At 43.3% G+C, this 23573-nt stretch overlaps 1 protein-coding gene across 1 annotated transcript; it reads right to left on the reverse strand.

Annotated features, from left to right (window-relative positions):
- Nucleotides 1-3684: 3684 nt before the first annotated feature.
- CAPZA1 (capping actin protein of muscle Z-line subunit alpha 1) lies at nt 3685-22502 on the reverse strand. Its single transcript, XM_032802471.2, has 10 exons — nt 22409-22502; nt 13975-14038; nt 12563-12614; nt 11490-11553; nt 9802-10008; nt 9244-9323; nt 7656-7734; nt 7018-7089; nt 6163-6225; nt 3685-5400 (listed from the first exon to the last, which is right to left on the reverse strand). Exons 1-10 carry the CDS (start codon nt 22445-22447, stop codon nt 5260-5262), a joined length of 861 nt encoding a protein of 286 aa, XP_032658362.1. The 5' UTR covers nt 22448-22502; the 3' UTR covers nt 3685-5259.
- Nucleotides 22503-23573: the final 1071 nt, after the last annotated feature.

Consider the following 23573-nt stretch of genomic DNA (forward strand, 5'->3'; position numbering starts at 1 on the left):
CTCTGGGATGGGCGTTGGGTTCAGGCTCCGGGCAGGAGGGGTGCAGGCTCTGGGAGGGAGTTTGGGTGGGGCAGAGGTTCTGGGGTGCAGGCTCTGGGATGGGCGTTGGGTTCAGGCTCCGGGCTGGAGCAGGGGGTGAGGGGTGCAGACTCTGGGATGGGATGGGTGGTGGTGGTAAGGGGGAGGAGGTGCAGGCCCCAGGCGTGAGTTTGGGGACAGGAGAGGGTGTTTGGGAAGACGTGGGAGTGCAGGCTCTGGGATGGAGTTTGGGTGCAGGCTGGGGGTCAGGGGTGCATGTTCTGGGAGGGAGTTTGGGGGCAGGAGGGGGTGCAGGCTCTGGGAGTTTGGGTGCAGGCTCTGGGAGGGGGTGTGGCGCTTACCTAGGGCTCCTAGGCAAGGTGGGTCGGGGGTCTGCACACTGTCCCCCCCCAGGCACTGCCTCCGCAGCTTCCCATTGGCCACAGGGGCACTTGGTGTGGGAGCGGCAGGGAGACCCAGACTCCTGCCCCAGGCCAGCAGCCAGGTGGAGCGAGCAGGCAACAGCTGCTCTGCTCTGGGCCAGTGGTGGGTGAGGGCCCGGAGCCCTTTTAAGTTGCACGGGGGGGAGAGACTCAGCTTCAGACAGTTCTGGAGCCAGGCCAGACCAGGAATATTCCTGCTGCCCAGGCACAGAGAACTCCCTGCCTATGGGAGAGGGGTGTGTAAAGAATGGGCCATTCTTCAAGGTGAAGTTATTACCTTGTTAGTTGCTATTTTCTTCTGTGGAGTATTCTGGGAAAGGCAGCCAGGTTAGGGAGGCCAGAGGAGAGATTGATCGAGCCCACTGCGTACACCAGGGAAGGCTGGCCTTGTGGAGAAGGTATTTTTTCTGGGAGCTAACTCTGTCACTTGTTCACAGTGTGATCTTGGGCAAGTCCCTTTGCCTTTCAGTGCCTCAGTTTCCTATTTGTACAGCAGGGACATTGTACTTCCCTGCCCCAGAGGGAGTCAGGGGTGTGGATAAGACTCAGATACTACTGGAAGATGATAAAATAGTCAGATTTCAAGGCAAACTATCGTAGGCCCCCATGCAGTGGGTGTAATGCCATTTATTCCTTTGCAGGAGTCACTGGAGGAAAAGTCTTTAGGGGAGCACTATAAACTCCCAGTAAGTGGGAGAGGGCTGGTGGGCTCCTGGGTCAGCCAAGGGGGTTATTTAGAGGCTCTGTTGCTGAAGCTTTGTTATGACCGTGTCTCTCCACAAACTGGCTTGTGTGTAACTGACTCACTCTTGTAGGTGTGGTTTTGGGTTTAACTCGGGTTATGACTTGATTAGCACTCGCCCTTTCCTCTCCCTCGCTGCCTCTGAGATTTGCCACTGGTGCAGCTCCCTCCCCCAGCAGTGGCAATGGTAGGGGTCCAGGTGGTTCCTAGCGCTGCCGCTGAAAGCTGTTCTGTGAAATTTTCTCACAACACAAGCCGGCTGTAACAGAACTTCACTGTACAGGAAGCAGGACTAACTTCTGAGGACAGCCCCAGAATGACCCAACTCAGGTTACTGTCATCAAAGTGCACAGCATTGGCATTCACCCACTTGATTAGAAAGGGAATATGTGGGTGGGGGTTTCTGGGACCATTAGAGCAATGCAAGGAAGGAATGCTGTGTGTGAATGGGTTAATGGAGAACACTTTGTAGTTCAGCACCTTCCACTCAACGATCTGAAATGCTTTGCTAACATTGTGACCACAGAGATACCGACCATTTATGCAACCATCTTTACCTTTGTCTTCCCCACCCGCATATGGTTTACTCAACTACTGCATATTGTCTCAATCTAAGGCGCTGTCTATTTTACAAGTGGCACCAGTTTAACTAACAATGGATTTTGAATTGATTTAGGACTTGTCTACCTAAGGAGCTGTTCGTGATTAACTCTGTGTGGATACCCTTATCCTGGAACAAAAGTGCTTTTTGTTCCTGTTTAGCTTAACCCATGCTTTCAAAGACTGTCCACACATGGAATTCTTCAAGAACAGCTATTGCACTTTAAATTCACACCCTACCTTACTCCTCATTAACTTTCAAGTGTAGACAAGCCTGTAGTTAAACTAGTGCAAACCTCCTCTATGGAGACTTTTACATCAATTTAAATATGGGTTATACTGAGTTAGAACAAGCAGATTCCCTACAATCCTTAATTAAATCAATTACACCAGTTTTTCTATTTTTTTAAATCAATTTTAGTTAAGCTGGTGACACTGACAAGGCCCTAGATTGTGAGCTCACTAGTACAGGGAGTTATTGAGAGTTCGGTGGATACCATAGAACACATCAAGGTACTACAGGGACAGACTATACAAGCCCCATGTGCAATATTGGAATAGGTGAGGTTGTTTTGCAGTCCTCACAGGCACATGAATATTGTAGCTTTCAGTTCAGGACTCCAATTCTAATATGGTTTATATAAGATGGTGGAAAAATTGCTGGTAGCCTAGTGTATAGTGATGCTCACACTGTTGCTACCCTAAACTACTCATGTCAGGATATGCATCATTACAGCAGGATGCAGAGCTGAGTTCCTGTAGCAGTTAACTGTATTTTGATTAGGCATAAATATCAGCTCATAAAAGGACAGACATAAGTAGCTTTAGAACAAAGACTGGTGTATTTCTACCGGAGTAGATGACACACAGGATGTGTGAGGGATGAATGCCTGGATATTCTGAATGGCAAATACAAATATATTTTGTTCTGACAAAACTTCTCACAAAGAATGGGACACTGACACTCTTATTTTGTGGCATTGCTGAGCAAAACTGATGTTTAATGCAAAATCTGCCACTTTTTCTTTGCATTTTTAAAAATAGGAAGACCCCAGTCAGTTTAAAAACGACCTTGGGAAAGGCGTAAGGACCAAGAAGTGTAAACGAGAGAGAGTGAACTAGCTGGACAAAGTTCATTTAGCAGTGCATCCACGGTCTCGTTTCTTTGGCCATGTCTACACTAGCTAGCGTATTGATTGAGCTGTGCCACTGTAAGGGTATGGTTACACTGGCACTTTACAGCGCTGCAACTTTCGTGCTCAGGGGTGTGAAAAAACACCCCTGAGTGTTGCAAGATCAGCGCTGTAAAGCCTCAGTGTAATCAGTGCTGCAGCGCTGGGAGCCCAAGCTACACCCGTAGAGGATGTGGTTTACATGCAGCGCTGGGAGAGCTCTCTCCCAGTGCTGGCGCTCCGACCACACTCACACTTCAAAGCGCTGCCGCAGCACTGCTGCCGCAGCAGCGCTTTGAAATTTCAAGTGTAGCCATACCCAAAGATAGCTCGTGTAGCCGCTCTATGCTGATGGGACAGAGCTCTCTCGTCGACATAATTAAACTACCTCAAACAAGCGTCTCCAGCCAACATAGCATTATCCACACAGGCTCTTCTGTTGGGGTAACTTAAGTTGCTCAGGGTGCGGTTTTATTCATACCCATGAGTGACATCGTTTATACTGACAAAAGTGCTAGTGTAGACATGGCCTTAGAGAGAGAAAATGTACTTCTCTCTTTCAGGGGAAGCTGCTTCTCAATCACTCAGCTGTTTTCTGTTCTATGAAAAATGGAATAATTTAGAACAAGTTTTCAAAAGCAGATATTAATCTCAGTGTTCCAAGTATAACAAGAAACTGGCCCCAACAGAAAGAGACAAAGATTGCGAGTGATTTTTCTCTCACTTATTTATCATTTAATACACCATCCATTCATACACCTGTGGTACAAACTCTAGGAACCTGCCACAAAGCATTAAAGCACAACATACCTACTATTCCTTAGACATTTGCATTTTTAACTCTAATATTTAATCTCCAACCAGACGAAATGTCTCAGCAGTCACAATACTAACAAATTTAACAATAGTGGGGGGGGGGAAAAAAAAAAGAGAAATAACTGGATTAGCTGTTCTGTAAAAATGCAGATGTCTATTAACCACACTTCCAGGGAAAAGAAAAGCCAAAAAAAAAAAAAGGTTCACTTAGAGGGAACATGGAATCTTTGGGTTTAAAAAATTTACTTACACAGAAAATCTGGCCTTCTTGAGATTTCTGTAAGGGATCATGTAAACTCATTTAAGATATTAAAAATCTAAGCCTAGAGACCCATTGCTATGTGGAGATCAACAGCAGGCATATGTAGGAGATGCGTCTTCTCTGGCATTTATTACAGTTTGCAGCGCAGCAGCTTGAGCTGTTACCAGATCTGACAAACTTACTGAAGTACCTGGAGTGCTGTATAAGGGTGCAGGGAAAATACTCCCAACACCACCTGCCTGTACTTACAGAAAAGCTTTCAGGGCTAGGAAATTTTCCAACCAGTAATTACAGTGACTCCCAAACAGAGCTATATTATCGAACAATGAATGTGGTTTAATTCAAATGACCTACCAGTAAATGCAATAACAGTAAGTTTGTATGGCAGTGTGGAGGAAAAAATTAGCTGGCCCTAATGCTAGGCTTTCATTTGCTTGATCTAGGCCAAAACCTGAGCTAAGCCAAGTGTTGTGCTCCCTGAAAGCAGCGGTCAGGGGTTAAGACAAGAAGGGAGGGGCCAGAGGGAAGGTGGTGGAAAGCCCCTGAAACAAGAACAATTTGCAAGATGGGTCTACTGTTTTTAAAAATGCAGTAACTGCTTGTGTGAAGCAATTATAAATGAACTCATGCCCTCCCCCATTGTGTAACTGTACCCCGTAGAAGACCATTGTGTCATTGCACCCCTTAAAAAGGAAGATTGTAACAAAAGGCTGGAAAGTATCGAAGAGACCCTAACTCAATTACATCCATACAAGGCAAGGTTGCAAAAGGGTGCTGAAAAGCACCGAAAAGACCCTAACTCTTGGCCTGTATTAATTTTGCAATGTATTCCAAATAAGGTGGTAATTACTCAAGTATGTGTAATTTGTTAGTGGTTTCAAGCTTTAAAAGCTCCTGTATGGGTTTTGCTTCGGGGGAGCAGTTCCTATAGCTGCTGCCCCCAGTGTGTTGGTGTGTAATCAATAAACAGGCCTCAGGCTGAGTAGCTGACCAAGAATAACGTGCGAGTGAATTTTTCCACAACAGTAGGGAACAAAAACCACAAAGACAATGCTATTTGTTCAATTGTTCGCCTTGGGGCAAGAAAACTTGTTAGCTTTGGAAGCCCTAGCAAAATGCCACACTGGTTTGGAAACCACCTACTTGGCATACAACCGCATTTAGTTTTTTGTAAGCTACCATTTCATCAATCTCATCAGTTCTGCCTTAAGCATTTTGCATTTCTTTTCCAATCTTGTAGCTGAGGATTTTGTTCCAGTCAATCTTGGTGCGAGTGACGGGCAGCTGCCGACGCAAGGCTTTGAACGTGGTGTCGGACATAGTCTGATAGTTTTCACTGATTGCCGTCTGCAAAAGCAACCACATTGAAAGTGTTTGTCTAAGCAGAACTACTACAGCAGGAGGATGGATGCTTTCAAAAAGAATTTCTCAGTATTAAAGCCAGGCATGCTACTTACCAACTAACAGATAAAGCAAACTTAGCAGGGGAGTGTGCATATGTTGAGAAAGGGTCTTTCTTGCCTTCTCCTCCTTCTCAAGTGAATTTATTTGCAAAAGGCCTTCTGGAAAGGCCCCTTCTTACACATACAACCAGCATTGCATGGGAAGCTGCAGACCTTTCCTTAACAAAGGCTCTTAGTCACAGGGAGGTAGAGAGGAGAGTTCAGGCTCCCTGATTCACCCGCTCCCTGGCCTTTCTGCTGAGCTTGCCAACAGCTGTACGCAGTGTGATCGTCTCATGAATTGGAATCAGTAACTTTGCACCTTCCAGGACCCACTCTGGTTTCTTGTTAATATCCTTTAAAGAGACTTGCCATACTGCTGACTTTATTTCATTTGTTTTTAAACACTTAGATAGCCCCATAACTGTGCCTGGTGGCTTACAGATAAACTACTGTCTCTGCTCCAAAGAATTTACAATCAAAATCAGATAGATTGACTATGAAATTAGAAAAAGAAGGTAGAGAAGAAAGGACAAGGGGGGAACAAAACTAGAGCATTAATCTTTCATGTTCTGATTGTTTGTAAATAGAGGAAAGTATCTTTTAAAATATTCATGAAATAAACAAACCTAATGGAATCACAGAGATCCCTGCTAAATTCTCTTACCTGATACTCATTTTCCGCATGTTCTATGATTTTAATAAATTCCTTGGCTGTTTGGACATCATTCTGCGGAGTCAGAGGAACAAAATTTACTTTCAGGTTCAATCAAAAGGCTGAATATAAAAATCTATTAAATGAATTTCCTTCTAGAATGAAGTTCTGTAACTACTTAGCTCATCAGCGATTAGGGAAAGACAAAGCTGACAGTTTCAGGCCTACATTAGCAACTGTGCTGCTGCTCAGCAGGGAACAGAGGTAAGTGAAGTTGACATTAAACACACTATCCAGTACAAAGTGAAAGATAGGGCTGCCCTCTAGTGAGCAAAAGAGAACTGGGCATTCTTGTTACAGAACAGACTTGTGAACAGACACCACTGCCCCGCTTTTCCTTCCGACCTAATTGTCATTACAAGACTGTTACCTTCTCTTCAGCACGGACACCCAAGCACTTGTTGCAACTACATTTGCTTGGCCTTGGTGCTCAAGGATCAAGATTTTTCAGAATCATGCCTCTGTATTTTGGTTCAAATTCTCCCTTTTCCTCCCACAGGGAAGAGAAGGCGACTAGTTTCCCCCATGGCATACGTGACCCCTACTCTAAACGTGAAGCGCATACAACTAACACCCTGCAGCGTGCCTCTCACTACAGTCTTTAGTCTACAAGCAGTGTAAGAAGCTGGGTTTCCCACAGGCCACTGCATGTGTTGCTGCTGCATTGACTGGTCAGCCTATAATTCGATCAAAAGCCTTTACAGTAAGTGACACAAGAGTGGAGTCATATCTGAGAGCAAAGCTGCCCTTGGGGACATAAACCAACACAAAAGAGCTGCTGAAATGTTGTAAATTCTCCATACTCACTGAAACCGTTAGAGAGTCTTGGATGTCTTTATGGCTAACTAGCTGCACATTGCCATCTTCATAGTAATGAACCTGCATGAAGAAAGAATAAGCCCAGTTTATAATTATATTGTGGTAATACCTAGAAGCTCCAACCGAGCCAGACCTCCATAGACCAGGAGAAATGCACAACAATGTTGTGACAGTTCTCTCAGCCTGCAGTGGAGACTAATTAAGGCTGGCTGGATTTTCCAAGGGATTTTATTCTCAGCCAGGACCTATCAATATTACGCTAATATAGTAAACGCTCATTACAGCTGGGATGAGAGCAGGCAATAAAGGGTTCACAGGACAGCTTGTAGGCTCACTCCTGATTAGCAGGGACCAGTAGTGAAGTGCAGAGCTTGGATGCACATGGTAGTACAATCCACTAACACTAAACCATCAGGACAGATTTTAGCTATTATAACTTTCTTTATAACTTACATTTCTTTAGCATTTTAAACAGCCAATGCACAAGTCAGCAGTCATGAAGTGTCCTAGTTTAAAATGACATCTTTGTGGACCCCTAAGGATTTCTTTTCTGAGTCAAACCCATAAGAACTCCTTGAGAAGCAGCGATGCAACTGATGTGATTGTTGCTGAGCAGTGTAACTAACCTGGATCTTCAGCACTGCAACCACCTGAGCCGCAGGGGGCGTGATGGTAAATTTCCACTCTGATCTCCAACGGCCATTCCTAAAAAGAACCAAAGCACAAACTGACTGGGAAAGACCCCAATATGCTGCCTCTGCTCGTCTTCCAGCACCCTGTGACCACATTCAAAGGCCTCACCTGGCACCTCAGTCTAGTGGTGCAGAGCGGTTCAAGGCAATGATGCATCAGTACAGCTTGGGCTTCGAAACAATGAGGGCTACATCTCTCTGGCTTCACTAGTGCCTCTTTCCCTGGCTGGTTCATGGAGCAGCACAGGGGCCTCCCTCAGAGCAATTTCATCCAGCCTGCCAGAAGGCAGGCCAGAAGCAGAAGCTATCGGGAAGTGGGCAAGGCCGGCAGCAGAGGACCTGTTCTGGATCAGCCTAGTGCTTAGAAGCAGGCACAGAAAGGAAGAACTCACGCTCAAAGGGCTAGAAAAGGCAGGAGCACTGTAAGAGCAAGATTTTATAATTTACTATGAGAATTAATGTATGATTTGAATTCCTCCTGCCAGCCACCCTTTTTGAAAAGCAGAAAGGACTGACCCTCTGGGACTATGGGATTCTGTTTCCCATATGCATTACAAATTGGGCCCTTTTAGTTCTTTGTTTTAAGGCTTAGTTAGTGAGAGACAGGATCCTGTATTGTGTCTTATGTTAAGTAGATTTGAGGAATGTTGAAGGTCTGGGCCTCAATGTGAATTGTTTTGGTTATAAAATTTAGCAAGGTTTAATTTACAATGTCTTTTTCACAAGATATAAAAAACTGCTGTTTGTATTCTCAAAGGTCTCTGTAAAAGACTGTTTGTGTGAATGAGGAATGCACGCATCAGGAAAAGATAAGGTGTGAAGGCCATTCTTAACCAGATGGTCAAGAAAGGACGAGCGAAGACACTTCGAGACTTATTGATGCCAAAGAACTATCAATGCACATCCACGATTCAGGAAGGGCAGATTGATGACCCTGAGGTGGAGGCTGGCACCCCTAAAGACAACTGATTAAATCAAATCCAGGACAGGATGACCCTCTCGGAGGTGTTTTGGAATGTTAACATCAAAAGATAACACCAATTAAGGTGTTATCTTTTGCGTCTGACGAAGTGGGTGAAAGCTCACGCTCCAAAACGTCTGTTAGTCTATAAGGTGCCACAGGATTCTCTGCTGCTTTTACCAATTAAGGAGTAACCAGTCATAAACTGACACAGCAAAATCCATAGATTTCAACGGAGAAAAAGGACTATAAAAACAGAGTGCTTTGCCATGGGGCTTTGGGTTCGTCTTGCCACTACTCCAGGAGCATCGAATCACGACCAACAGAGCCCGGCTCCCCTCTGCGACCAATCTGGCTGACCACTAGATTGATCCAGACTCTGGACTGGTAATTATAAACATCAACTGGCAGGACTGTGTGCATGGTGTGTGTGTGTGTGATGGAAAAGCATATGCTAACTGCTGTATTCTCAATAAATGTGGCATGTTGCCTTCTCTCCTACAAAAGATCTCATGTGTTTTGTTTAAGCATAACAGCACGAACACTTGAAAATATTCTTACCAGAAGTTTTTGGGCTGAAACTGGTGACTCTCAATACAGGCAATAATTGTCTGCTGGCCATCTATAGTCTTGCCGTAAACCTGAATTCATAAAGAAATGAAAAATAAGCATTACAATGCCAAGTTCTTGCTGCGTGTATTCCGCCAGCTTTGTATTCCTAATCCTGGGAACACTAGATGGAGCTTCAATATCCTGCTATCCCACAGTGCTGGGCGAGAGCAGACAGTGCACATATACCATTAGCTACCTTGTCTATGCACACCCACATTACTTCCCTTTCCTGGTCAGCTTAGCACTGGAGAGGGCTGCAAGGTGCATTCGTGCATATTTACCCACAGGTGATTGAGATAATTAAGGGAAACATTTTGCCACTGGTTTACACATGACATGACTGCGCACACAAAATCTCTGCATCCTCTTGTCTTTGCTGTACAGGAATAAGGACCTACAAGACAGACACTCATGAAGATGCAAGCTCAAAATATAGTACAAAGTCTCCCTATGGGGCTAACAGACATGGGGCAAAGAACCCTCAATGAAATAAGGTAGGTACTTAACAGTACAAAAGCCATTGGGATAGTGATCTTTCACATATGCCCTCAGTGCACTGTCACAGGCATCTCTCCATGGCTTTAGAGCTGCTTCTGTGTCCTCAGGATGGGGATCACTTGCTTCTTTCCTTAAATGATCAAATTTAAAGGAAAGTTTGTTCCTTGGGTCCAAAAATCTGCCATTGCCCAGGTCGCCGTGTTCTGTAATTAAGACCTGAAAAATAAAGCGAAAGATTGAAGCGCTTCCTTATGCTGATTTAAATGTCACTTTGCTCTTCTGGGGCTCTTGAGTGCAAGTTTGCTAGATTTCACCACAAGGCGCTATTTGTTTCAGATGAAACCTTATGATCTGAAGTGCCCTCTCCTTTGCAAGGACATTAACGTTTCTATGGTTCACTTAATGATTTGGGGTTTGCTGTGAGGTCCTTGGGCAAACTTTCCCTCTCAGCGTGGTTATGTTGTAGCTATTCAGCCCAAAGATGGCTGCATTCAGTGATGCTGTGTATAGAAAGCTTACAACGTTTTTTGGGATCCTTTGTAGAAAATACAAACATCAATTATTCTGCTTCTGTAAAACTATAATAGGATAACTCAAGCCCCATTTCTTTCTCTATCCTAGAGGAAGGGTGGATGTACCTCAGGGTTCCATCATTTTCCTCTCTCTTCTTCCTTCCATAAGCCTGTATGTTGCAGAAACTCCTCCTCTGATCAAGGAGGAAGAATAGATGTGGCTACTTCACTATGTATCAGGTTTAGGCTGGGGTGAATGGTCTTGAACAGCACAACAGGGCATTCCCTGTCCCACCAGGAGATCAGTCAACTCAGGAGCCAGACCAAGCAGAAGAGCCAAACCTCCTTCTCACAGGTTATATGGCTTCTGTCAAATCTGCTTCTATCGGCAGCCTAGTACTGCTACAGTTCCCATGCCTGCACCACGGGAATCCTCTGGCACAAGGGGACACTGGGATGCAGTTCCTGTATCAGTATTGAGCTCAGAAACAAGAGGCAGCCAAGCCTGCTTTCAGTCTCCAACAGGGCTCACTTTCTTCCTCTGAAAAACGGAAATTAATTATACCCGTTGTGAAACTTCAGTCTGTAACCATCAAGGGGCAAAAAAAATCCCCAGACCATCTTTTGGAGGGAAACAGGAAGCTCTTTAGTTTGTGGTTTTATACAGGAGAAGAGAATGCAGAAAGGCTGAAATGATATAATGGGAAAGCCAATATATTTGGAATAATTGGATAAGGAGGGGGTTGGTATAGATGGAAATGGAAAAAGAACAAATGCTATGTTTTAAGAGCCTGATATTGAAACCAATGGGAGCTGGGAGTATGCAGCATCTGAGAGCTGCTGAACAGCCCTAAAAGAAAAGCATTCTTTGCTCACTCTGCCTCAGGCAAGACTTCCACTGGCTTTAGCAGGGATTTGTGCCCAAGGAAGGAGTATGGAATTAGTCCCATTTAGTTAGTAACAGAGAGGATGGTCACAAGGAAACATTCAGTCTGAGGCTTTTCTGTAAGGAGAGAAGTTTGCTAAGTACTGAGTGCAAAGAAAAATGTCAGGTGATCAGAAGATCATATTTTCAACCTAACCAGAACTTCCCATCCAGATCGTTATGGAAGGACATCGTAATACGTGCAGTGATGGATACCAATCTGAAAACCTGCAAAGACAGGCAGCAAAACTTTGTCTTACCTGATCATCATACCCCTCTATCTTCACGGGAGTGAACTGATCCATGTTATACTGGGCAAATGCACTGTTAATAATTGAAAAGAAAAAAGGTAAGCTTTAACTGTGCAATCTTTATTACTTATATTTTCACTGAGGGACTAATGACTACAAATCCCAGTACAGAGAAAATGTCCATGTTTAATACTTTCATAGACAGTACTCTTGGGGATATTTTTTGGTATGATATCGAAGGTATGAATTGACCTGAGGTAAATGACTGGTTTCCTGTGATGGGAGCAACATGAATATTTTGAGATCTTTGGTATAGAACAACCAACTATCACTAAGGCCAGGTTACACTACAAACGCCCATCGGTGTAACCACGTCACTCAGGGGTGTGAAAAATCCACACCCTGAGCAACGTAGTTATACCAGCCTAGCCCCTGGTGTAGACAACGCTGGCTGACAGGAGAGCTTCTCCCATCAACACAGCTACTACGTCTTCACTAAAGCGCTATAACGACACAGCTGCAGCACTGTACATGTAGCAAGCCCTCCATCCAGCTTGCCTGGGGAACAAGATAGACTGGCGTGCCCAAGGGGACTGTCTGTGATTCCGTAGTATGACTGTTTTTGTGCTTCAGGAGTTCACACTTGTTACTGGGTTGGTGAAAGCTAATTATAGAACATACAGCTAGCTGGGGTCTTATCTCTGCTTCTTGACATCTGCCCGCCCTGAGGATGGCATTCACCGTCATGAGCCACTCTAGACAGCATGACAGGTACCAGTCCTCTGATGGTTTGAACAAAGATGAATCATTCCTTAGGATGCTAAAAGGTTACAATATATATATGTTGGCTCTCCTCATGTGTTTAGATTCTATTATAACAAAAGTAGTACTGCTTAGACTTTTGGGAGGAGACCTTCCACCTTTCCATGTGCTTAGTTTGGGAGAGGGAAATTACTTACATCACCCCCTCCACCAACACTACAACTGATCGCAGTTCACATCATTATGTCATTAGACTGAAAAAAACACATGCTTACACACTACCTTAAAATGTTCCGAAACCTGTTTTAAACAATACTTACTGTGCTGCCCCTTCCCTGAGAAGATTGTCATTGTTAAGCAGTAACCGGACATCTAGAGAAAAGAAAGTTCAGACAGATTATCAAATGTTGGTCTTTGCACCCTAAAACTGAAATGGAAGCAGAGGCTCAACAAACATTACAGTGGCTGTAAATCATTTTACTAAACACTGTGTGGTTGTATAACGGAACTAAATTCTTACCTCCTTGCAGTCTGTGTGATGGTTCTGATTAAAGGCTAGTAAAGCATAACCATGCTAGGCAGAGGGGCTATACTACTGTCATTACAAGTAACTATCATGATAGCGGATCGATCACTGGAATGGAACTCAGGAGACCTGAATTCTATTCCTGGCTCTTCTATTGGTCTGATGTGAGACCTTGGGCAAGCCACTACCTCCATGCCTCAGTTTCCCCATCTGTAAAATGGGGATAATGATGCTTTGTAAAGTTCTTTGAGATCTACTGATGAAACTCTACATAAGATTATTATTAGTAGTAGTAGAATAAGAATTAACCATTTTCCATTATACTCTCCATTTTCATACATTCACGGTTTTCTGAAACATGTACCTTTGGGGCTGTAATTTTCTTTCTTGGTCACTGTTCAAAACAACTTTTATTATTATTATTATTTTTTATTATTATTTATTATTAAGTTAAAGAATTTCTTTAGCCACTTTTGAGTTATGGTAGAATGACAGTAAACCAAAAACCCTTCTGGCTCTAACAAAATTCCAGTCATACCATTGCTGAACAGTGAAAATGGCTCCTGTGGTGTTTTCTGATGCTGGTGTCCAAAATATATTACATAAATGGAAAGCTAGTTACTATTATGTCTCCATAACATAAACTTCAGAGTTCCTGATGATATCCATTTACAATTAGATTTTACATTTGTCTGGTAAAAGCCAGTTTAGAAAATTTATTATTCATCACAATACCATCAAGTCAATGCTGTACCAAAGCAGCAAGGTGAAATGGCACCCAGACAAAGGATTTTGCATTCATATAAACGGCTTCAAACAGTTCAGATCAAGCCTGAAAGGTACTAAGGAAACAGAACAGAACAACATCCATGTGACAAGCATATATAAACAAAGATCACAAAAAGGTTTAAGTTAACCTAGGATCCTAGGCTGTGACTCCAAAAATGGCTGAATTTAGCGCCTCAATTTTGAGGTGTTTAAGTTGGGACACTTTAATAGGGTCTGATTGTGCTGTGTATTCAGCCTCTTGCAAGATGTCATAAGGCAGTATTTAAAATCATTAGCCACTTCTGAAAAATCTGGGCCTTAAAAAGTACAGCCCCTCTGCCAATCATATTTTGTGAGGTACCTTAAATATTTTCTTTCTAATAATAGCTGAAACCTGGAAAATCCTATGACCTATTTAATTTTCTGTTATTTACTCACCATTAAACACTTCATTAAATTCTCCTGGTGGTGCATGAGTGATGAATTTTGCAGCTATACGCACCTGCAGCAAAGCGGAATAGTCATTAGACTAAATTCAATAAACAGTGCAAGTTTTTTGTTTAGGTACCAACAAACTGCAACATATTTACACCAGCATAGGTCACTAGCAGAACGGAGTGTTACAGTTATAGACAGTGCTATTAGTTATGGACAGATTTAGGCACAAATTTTCAAAAGCGTCTTTTAGTTAAGCTTGACAGAATCTGATTTTTATTTTTTTAATAATCTGGATGGATAATATTGATGTTTATGTTTAAGTATTTTTAAAATTTTTATCAGTGTAAATTTTCACAGTTGCACAAAATTATAGGTTTTATGAATTCATTTTGATGGTCATAAATTTAGATTTTCAGAATTGTAGGAAATTATGCTGGGGTTAGGCAATTATGATGTAGTGACAGATGTTGAAAGTCAAAAAGTTAAAGCTTTCTAACAGTTAAAATACAAACTGTCAATATCACATACCAAAATACACGGTAAATACCCTTAAATCAAACTCTAACGTTCCCAAATAGCATTTTCTTACTTTGCCCATCTGTAAATTTTGATGATCAATGGAAATTGTGTGTGTGTGTGTGTGCGTGCACGTGAAATGAAATTGAGGATTACTGACATTTACTGATAAAAATCTAATCCTTCTAAGCCTAACATTAGTTTTGTGTGCTTCCAGTTCTGGGGACCCAACTTGAGACTTTGGGCCCGATTTTTTAGAGTATTTGAGTCCCCACAATTCTAACTGAAGTCAATGGAAGCTGCAGCTGCTCAACACCTCTGACAAATCAATCTCTAGGACTCCTAAGATGGTCATCCAAAATTTGTAAACACTTGAAAATGTGGACTTTGCTTTGTAAACACCCTCTTTGGTCACAAACATCACCTTAGACACCAAACTCCTCAGCCTGCACAAGTGCCCACATAATTAGCCAACACTCTCCCTTTTAAAAAAATCTAACAGTCTTCTTGTGACCTAACAAAATGCCACTGAGTTCCACGGCTTGGAACTATCTGGAGGTCCATATGTCAGTTACGTACAGAGTGAGTTACCAAAGTCCTGAAAGGGATGGAGGGGAGGGGCCTGCTACTAGATGACAGCCTACCGGATAACTGTGTAGCTAAGAGGTATAATATACACGGAGAGAGCAGAGGGTTGCCTGTGATGTAATTGCATTGCTACTGATAACTGGTAGGAGGAGATGCCACTGACCACCAGGAAACAAGCAGCACGTAATAGCTGAGAGAGGAGATCCCTTGCAAGACGGAAGACAAATACCCTCTCCCCACCAAGTACCATGGGACTAGAAATTTACATAAAGATGTAATCCTGCCTTTTTTTAAACACAATTAGTTATGCTTTACAGGCTTCAAAGGGAAAGTAATTGAAGTTATAAGAACTCATGGAAGAAAGTGTAAAGATACAACGTGAGAAAGCAGGGAGTGATGGAAACGTACAAAAGGCAAAAGTGGACAGTGATGGAAAGTTACAAAATGAAATTGAGATGTCAGCAGAGGGAGATCCTGCCTCAGAAACAAGCCTCCAGATTTCATTGGCTGTTGTGCAGTTCTGGTGAATCCCACCACCCTGAGCTGGGGGCACACCTCCTGTCAATACTGCCTGCTTTGTGATGGATGTCCTCCAGAGCAAACAAGTGTCCACAGTGTAGGAAAAAAAGGGAAGAGCTCACAGACGTCAAAGTTAATCTCAAGCTAGCTACTGAAATATTATTTCCTGAGCTAGGCCCGATTAAGCAGATCAGTGATACAACCCATGGCCTTAAGGCTTTTCAGAGACATTGGAAAGATCAGAGATTTAGTCAGCAGTGAGGCTGGGCACTTATCTCTAAGTTTTTGACCTGTTTAGCTACTGTGTCAGTCTGATCAGGACCCTCTTGTTCTTGCAATCTAGAGAGCAGGATTCACAGTCTAGAAAAAAGTTGCCACAGTTAAACCTTTTTACTGGAGCTAAAGCATCTCAAAATACTTAAATAAAAGCAGCCACAAAACCTTTGGGAATACAAAGCAGCAAACCCTAAGCCAACATTATTTCTGCTGCATGCACTGAATACCTCTTCAAAAATCAGGATATTGTGTATGTATACTACTTTGATTGCATAGGTACGCCTCTATCTTTCATCCACACAATATGACCTGTGCAAGACGACCATGGAGTGAATATGATCAGGAAACTTTTAGACCTAAGACCTCCTGTTTGGAAACAAGGGAGAAAAATTCTATTTAAGCTCATCTAAGCCTATCAATTAGTTGCTGAGTTTGCACAGAGTTGACTAGGGATTCACTATTGGACACCATGGTTTATCATTATCAGGGATCCTAGCAATCCATTTGCCATGGAAAAATGTGGATTTTGCATTTTTACAATGAATCTTGAGTTTTTACATTTTGTGAAAAAATAAAAATGTATACTGTAAAACCCCGTTTATCCGGGCCTCCATAATCCAGCTCTCCGTATTAACCGAACCACCCGCTGCCCAACGCTGATAGCTCTTGCGGTCAGCCCATGGTGGCTGGGACATGGGTGGTCAGTCCCTGGGCAGCTGGTGGTTCAGTTAATACAGAAAGCCAGATAATGGAGGCTCGGATAAATTGGGTTCTACTGTACATCACTAAAACATTGATACCTATATATATTGTGGCTAGGGAACTAGTTCAATGTTTCATTTTAACCATGGAAAAACATGGATTTTTGTGAGGTTTTTTAATTGGATAATTTTTTTTTTCCAATCATGGAAAGCTAAGATCCCTGATCATTAGTAACGCCATATTACGCTCTCTTCTGGAATTACTGTTCATTTGGAGTCTCTGGTTAAGGAAAAAACTGAAAACAATTCCACACAGAATGTGGAACCATTTCTGGCATGTGTCAATAAAGGGACTTGGTGCCATTCTGTGACACATTGTTAATTCATTTGTCCAGAGCTGTATATTTCACTGATAGTTGTCTGTGGGCCTATCATTAAAATTCACAATGTAGTGAAAAAATGAAGGCATCTGGAATCAGAAGCACTATGATAAAGATCTGAGCAGGCTGATGTCAGAAGTAAGTAATACCTGAGATTTCCTGAACTCTGACGTGGGAAAGGAAAATCAAAACTACCAGTGAGTTCTAAAATGTATTAAATACTAGTGTGTTGTGTCATTTGAATTCATGTGGCTTTGGTACTAAGGCAAATTTGTTTCAGTCTAAACAACAGGTTCCCTAATTCCAAGCTAGGCTTTATGGTTTGCACAGTACCTGAGGGAATGTAATGTTACTGGACAGGACTCTGGAGGGAAATAGACTCAGCCACACAATTACACTGCTCCCTTTGAGGCTTATATATAAAACATACCACTTTTTTCCACTTAGTTTTACAGTTATTCATAGCTTTCAATTATGGCAAAAGCTGGCTAAGACTTTCTTGCTGGATAAGGCATTACATTCATTGTCTTCAGCTGATACAGCAAGGATTGTTTTAAATTTGTCCTGTAAAGGCGATTTTGAATAACAAATCAGAGTAGTACAAATATCAAATTAATCATTCAATTAATGAATCTGCAGGAGCAGAGTTGAGAGGCCAACCCCCTTTAAAAACATTTTTCTGGCGTCTAGCTTGTAATTCCACATCCTTTGAAGGGATTTAATACACTTCACTGACAGGAGAGGCATTGCCATGCTTTCTCGGTGCTTTCTTAGCGGGACTGAGCCTAAGCAAGGTGCCAGTGTCACAGATACTTGAAAAGCAAAAATTATTTATACTTATTTTAAAAATTATGGTGTTTTTAATGCCCAAAATATTTACATTAGTTTGAGTGCAACTGACAAAAGAATAAAAAGGCATAAACACAGGTATGAAGTGGGATGGAATGTTTGCCCACCTTTCCAGTCTGGGGGCATATCTTCACTAGCAACATTAAAATGCTGCTGCGGCTGTGCTTTAACATGAATGTGTAATTGCGGCACCAGCTTATAAAAACCCACCTCCATGAGGGGCGTAGCTCCCAGCGCTGGTGCACTGTCTACACTGGTGCTTTACAGCGCTGAAACTTGCTGCACTCAGGGGGGTGTTTTTTTGCACCCCTGAGCAAGAAAGTTGCAGTGCTGTAAAGTGCCAGTATAGACAAGCCCTTAGTTTCTTTCTGCTTTTTGCTGAAACGTGCCAGACATTTAGAATTGCTAAAATGTGTTTTTTCTATTGTTTAATAAAAACCCACTAGCTAAATAACTCTCATTCTAGTTAGAGTATCTAATATCCATATAACTTCTGAAAATGTGTAACAGAAAGCGTTCGACTATCCTCAGCTGTGATCAGGATTACTGGATAGTAACTAAAATACGGACATTGCTGTTCCCCAGTTAGCCCTGTAGACTTTACTGTGAGCCCTAACCTACATGGCTGATGTGTGTGCTTCTCTTAGAAAGTACAAGCATAAGCATAAACATAAGGCATGTCACTCTGGAAATGTTAAAGCAATACTACAACTGCTGTACTCAGAGTACACACACAACTTCATCTAACTGATGCCAAGATCCATTTAAACTGGAAGGATCAAAGCAGGGGATATAGTCCCCCTACTCCACTTCCCCAGCTGGACACAGTCGCTCTTCCAACTGAGCTCCTAAAATGGCAGCTGGATAAAAGGCCATTAAAAATAATCATGCAGTGCCTATATTTATGCAACATCTTGGTAATTAGATAAATGATGTGGCTAGTCATTAATGCAGCTGCACAACTGCATTATACTTGAGGCCCTGATAAAGTGGGGCCTTATTATAGTTAGGAAGACATAACCACCTCTCTTTTGGTATTATATCCCACTTTAGACCCAAATTCTGCCCTGCACCTACAATAGTTTGCTTCCGAAAAGACTAAGTCCAGGACTCAAACCCTGAATAAACCACAACTCCTATGTACACTTCAATCCGTAAGTAACTTCTCCTACTTTAGTAGGATTGGTGAAGTTAAATAGATAAGACAGTGATTGACAAATCTACATTTAGGACAAGTGCCATTAAAACAGCAGCCATGAGCAAAACACACACTGCAAAGACATGTAATCATCTTTATAAAGTGTAACTTTATCCTCTCCCTCCCCTCCCTTTGATCTGGAGCAATTAAAAAACATGGAAGAGATCATTACTCTACACAACTGAAAACAGCAATGTCTACCCATGGAATGGAAGAAGCAGGCTTTGTATGTGGTAAAGAATTTAATCCTCTATATCAAGCTTCTGCATTGTTGTCACTTTGGAGTCTCTTTGCCTTTGGGTGTCAGCACACTGATAGCATGTTCATCTGCAGAAGTATGAAACTAACACTATTTCTGCAAAACTGACCTACTTCCTGGCTCATCATTACCACTTCAGGTATCTCTGCAGAGTGCTAGCAGAAACTAACTTCCTCTTTCTAAAATGGGGAAAGCATCAAGTAGTGAAGTCTCTTGACCACTATTTTTTTTTAAATGGAAGCAGAAAAAGGTGACAGTACAAAGAATTCATAAGAAGCCAGAGCAATATACATTCAAAAAGTCTTAAATATGCAGCATACACTTCAATTATCCAACATTTACCTATGACTATGAGGGACAATGAATAGATACCTATAGATGTGACAAACTAGATTAATTCATTTTGCTTGGTCTCTCAGTGATGTGCACTGATTTATTTAAAGTCAGAGCAGTTAAAGCTAAGCATTTAAAAAGAGAAAGTGTATGCAAGACAAACAACGCCCTAGATTTGTCAGCAAAGTGATTACAAGTCTCTCTCAGTTTCTCTTGTTGAAGCTGTCCATTTCGTATATCTAATTAAACATTCAATAACCCACAGACAGCATGAGTGACTCTATAAATCAGTAGTTAGGACACTCACCTGATAAGTGGGAAATCCTGGTTCAAATCCTCTCTCATCAGGCAGAGGCGGGATAACTGAGCCATGGTTTCCCCCTCCCACCTGAAAACCCTAACCACTAGGCTAAAGGTATTAAAGGAGGAGATCACTTCTCCATTCATTTTGTGTAGAATTCAGCATGCTCTGAGGTTGCTTACAGGGCCCAATCGAGTGAGCATAATAGACAGGGCAACACTTGACTCAGTTTCTGATCACACTAGGGCTTAGATATGAGACAGCGGTGCAAGTGCCAAAAGGCTCAAACTTAAGCATCTTAAAAACTTTTCCAACAAAAATTTAAGTGCCTACAGGGTTAGGCAGCAGCTGAGTGGGGGCTTTGTGAAACACAGTAGAGCCTAATATTTTTTATTTTTATTATTTTTTTGTAGATAGGGGCCTCTATGTTCCTTTGCCTGGTTTGTTCCTTTCTTTTGTTGTGAAGGATCACTAACCTCATTGATTTAAGAAGAGGCCTGGACTAAAGAAAGCTACAGAAACAGAAGACCAGAATCACCACAAACACCAGGTATCACTTATTGGGTGTTTAGCTTAAAACTGCTGTTTGCAAATAGAGAAAGCTGTTAGAAATTAGCCTTTGAATTGTTCAGAAGCAAATTTTATCCCATACTACTAAGTAGACTAACATAGTACTTGCACTCAAAGCCATGTGAAGATAAATAATGCAAAGTACCAAAACAGAATTTAAAATACCAGTGTTTAGCTAAGTAAAGTAGGTCTCCATTTTTAGTATCAACATTCAGCAGGTAATTCTAGCTTCCAAGTGAGAGGAAAGCCAGGGTAATACATAATAAGGATCTGCTTCATAGATTCATTTATGAGCTGAAGCTGGTCAGAAAACTTCAAAAGAATATTGGAGGGTAGTGGTGGAGAGGAAATGAAGAAAAGTTTTAAAAAAATTAACCTTCCCAATAGCAGTTGAAAACACTGAAAAATTTGTTCTGAGTGTTTGTGAAGAGATCATCTGGTGATCTCATTCCATCTTTCTTGTATCTACTCTTTGTGCCAGCTCTTGCATATGACACTAAAGTTTAATCAATGAGAACTCCTATTGCTAGCAGAAGCAGATTAAGGAACTGACACACCCTGACTGACCAGATCTGGAAAGAAAACTGAGAACAAGACAGCGTTTTTTATACACTGTAGTAGCAAGTAGGCCATGCTCTGTCTGCCTACACAGTGTGCTGGCAAATTCATGTTCCTGAACATGTCCCAGATTACAGCCATATACTCTCAGGTTATGCAGCTAAATTATGGTTGTAATTTCTTAAGTGTTCTGAATTTTCATTGTGTTCTTTTCATAGGGGGCTATCAGAAGAGGATTTAGAAAAACGTCACCCAGAGATAATAAAGGCAAAATGAAAGTTTTAGACTAGCTAAGATTGACAATATAGATGTAGTCAATGTATTTGCTTTGTAGGAGAGGTCCTGTCTGCTCTGTTGACACTAAATAGTCCAATGACTTTTCATAAGAGATGAGGCTTGTCACAAGTCTTCTTCCAACTTGTGTGCTAGCTGACTTCCAACCTGAGGTTGGTTCATTCAGTGGTGGTGCAGGAGTTGAGACTTACTAGAAAAGGACAAGACATCAAAAAGAAAATGGACATTTTACATTTTTTTTCCACAGTCACTGAAAAAGATACTTGAAAGAGCATTTGCACAAAAACATTAGAAGGAAACAATCATCACAAGGAACTGACTGCTCCTCTCTTGGCTCTCTACTAGTGACTGTCTAGGTCTTCCTCCTAATGGCAACTGGAAATAGTCCAGATTAACTGTGCTATTCCCACAGCAATTCCTATCTCATGTCTGTGAAGTAATAAAATGTGGAGAAGGACACCACCATCCCCTCCCGGATACACCAAAAGGGGAAGGAGGTACTACCACCCTCTATGTGCTATCTCCTCTGAAATGAGCAAGGGGGAGGGGGAATTCTATCAGGAAGGGGATATAGTTATGGGGAGGGGGGTGCACATGCCATACTGAGTCAAAATTAGCATTAGGGATTTTCTCCCTCTCATGGGGCTGTGACTATCTTCCTTTTTTGGAGGAAAGATGATACAATAGGGGGCTCTCTTCCCTATGGGGTAACAGTTCACATAGGTCCTTGCCCCTCCTCTATGGAGCACCAGGGAGATATACATTGTGTGTAGGGGGTCTGTGCCCTCTCTATGGGAGGGCAGCAGAGCGGGGTATTGGGGGGGTGTCTCGTCCCTCGCTAGAAAGAGATGTGGGGGCATTAGAGGGGGTCTCTCCCGGCGGGATGAGGGAGTAGCGGAATAGTGTCAGGGGGTCTCTCTCCTGGACGTGGGGGGTAGTGGGAGAAGTTTCTCCCTCGCTATGGGGGCAGGGGGCTGCTTCGGGGTCTCCTCCTGCCGTAGCGCGGGGCCAAGGCCCTGTCCGCCTAGGGGATGGGGACAGCGGGGGGCGCTACACCGTAAGCTCGGGAGAGGTAAGAAACCCTGCCCCTACCTTCTCCTCGTCCGACACCCGATCCTCAAAGTCGGCCATTTTGGGTCCTTTGGCTGGGCCCCGCCCCGCCGGCCACCCCGTGCAAAGCACGCCGGGAATTGACAGCAGGGGATGGGGTGGGGCGGGGCAGCAAGCAACCGCCTATCCGGAAGTGCCTGGCCGGAAGTGCTGAAGGCCCCATCTTGATTGTGGGCAATCGTGGGCCCCGGTAGTTCTCACTGACGCTAATAGGCGCCATCTCGGTCTTGGGCAGTGGCTCAGCCGGGCCCTCTACGCCTGGTGCAGTGACCTCGGTGCGTGGCGCGTCCGCCCGGTTGGGTGCGGCGGCTCTTAAAGCCCCAGCTCCTGGAGGCAGGGGAAGGGCATGAGGGGAGGTTCAGCCCTCCTGGCTGTAAAGGTGGGAACGTGACTGAATCACTGAATGCATTGCCAGCCATGGGAAAGCAAATGAAAAGGCACCGCAACTGCTTCCTAATCTCACGATTTTTGTTTGCTTGGGGTTGGCATGTACTGCGTGGAGGGGTGCTGACACTGGTACAGCCAAGCCTCATCCCCAGGCAGTAAGGGAATGTGGTTCCTTAATATTGGGTAACCCTCAAATCTCTAGTATGGGACATGCACCCCAAAATCCCCAGAGCAGGGCATGCACCCCCAGTGCTGTGTGTACCCCCAAGTGGTTAGTGTGGGCTTTGTGCCTCAAATCTCCAGAGCAGGGCATGCCCGCCTGTACTGTGTGTACCTCCAAATGGTTAGTGTGGGGTGTGTGCCTCATCTCCAGAACAGGGCATGCCCCACTGTACTGTGTGTACCCTCAAATGGTTAGTGTGGGCCGTGTGCCTCAGATCTCCAGAACAGGGCATGTCCCCCTGTACTGTGTGTACCCCCAAATGGTTAGTGTGGGCCGTGTGCCTCAGATCTCCAGAACAGGTGTGCATCCCCAGTGCTGTGCATCTAAAATGAATGTAGAAAACGCACGCCCAATCCCAGAGCAGGGCATGCACTCACAGTGCCGTGCATCCCAAATAAGTGTAGGACATGCACCCCCAATCCCAGAGAAGGGCATGCACCCCCAGTGCTGTGTGCAGCCAACTTCCCAGGACGTGCTAGACAGCCGGACCCCCCACAGAGCGCAGGGCGCGCGCAGCCTAGTCCGTTTGCGGCGGGG

This window comes from Chelonoidis abingdonii, chromosome 4 (assembly GCF_003597395.2).
Source record: "Chelonoidis abingdonii isolate Lonesome George chromosome 4, CheloAbing_2.0, whole genome shotgun sequence".
Taxonomy (NCBI): Eukaryota; Metazoa; Chordata; order Testudines; family Testudinidae; genus Chelonoidis; species Chelonoidis abingdonii.

Coding starts and splice junctions, on each gene's coding strand:
- CAPZA1 (XM_032802471.2), bottom strand. CDS start 22,447: ATGGCCGACTTTGAGGATCGGGTGTCGGACGAGGAGAAG. Junction 10,009..11,489: donor TAGAGGGGTATGATGATCAG/GTAAGACAAAGT, acceptor TTTATTTTTCAG/GTCTTAATTACAGAACACGG. Junction 7,090..7,655: donor TTGCAGTGCTGAAGATCCAG/GTTAGTTACACT, acceptor TTCTTCATGCAG/GTTCATTACTATGAAGATGG.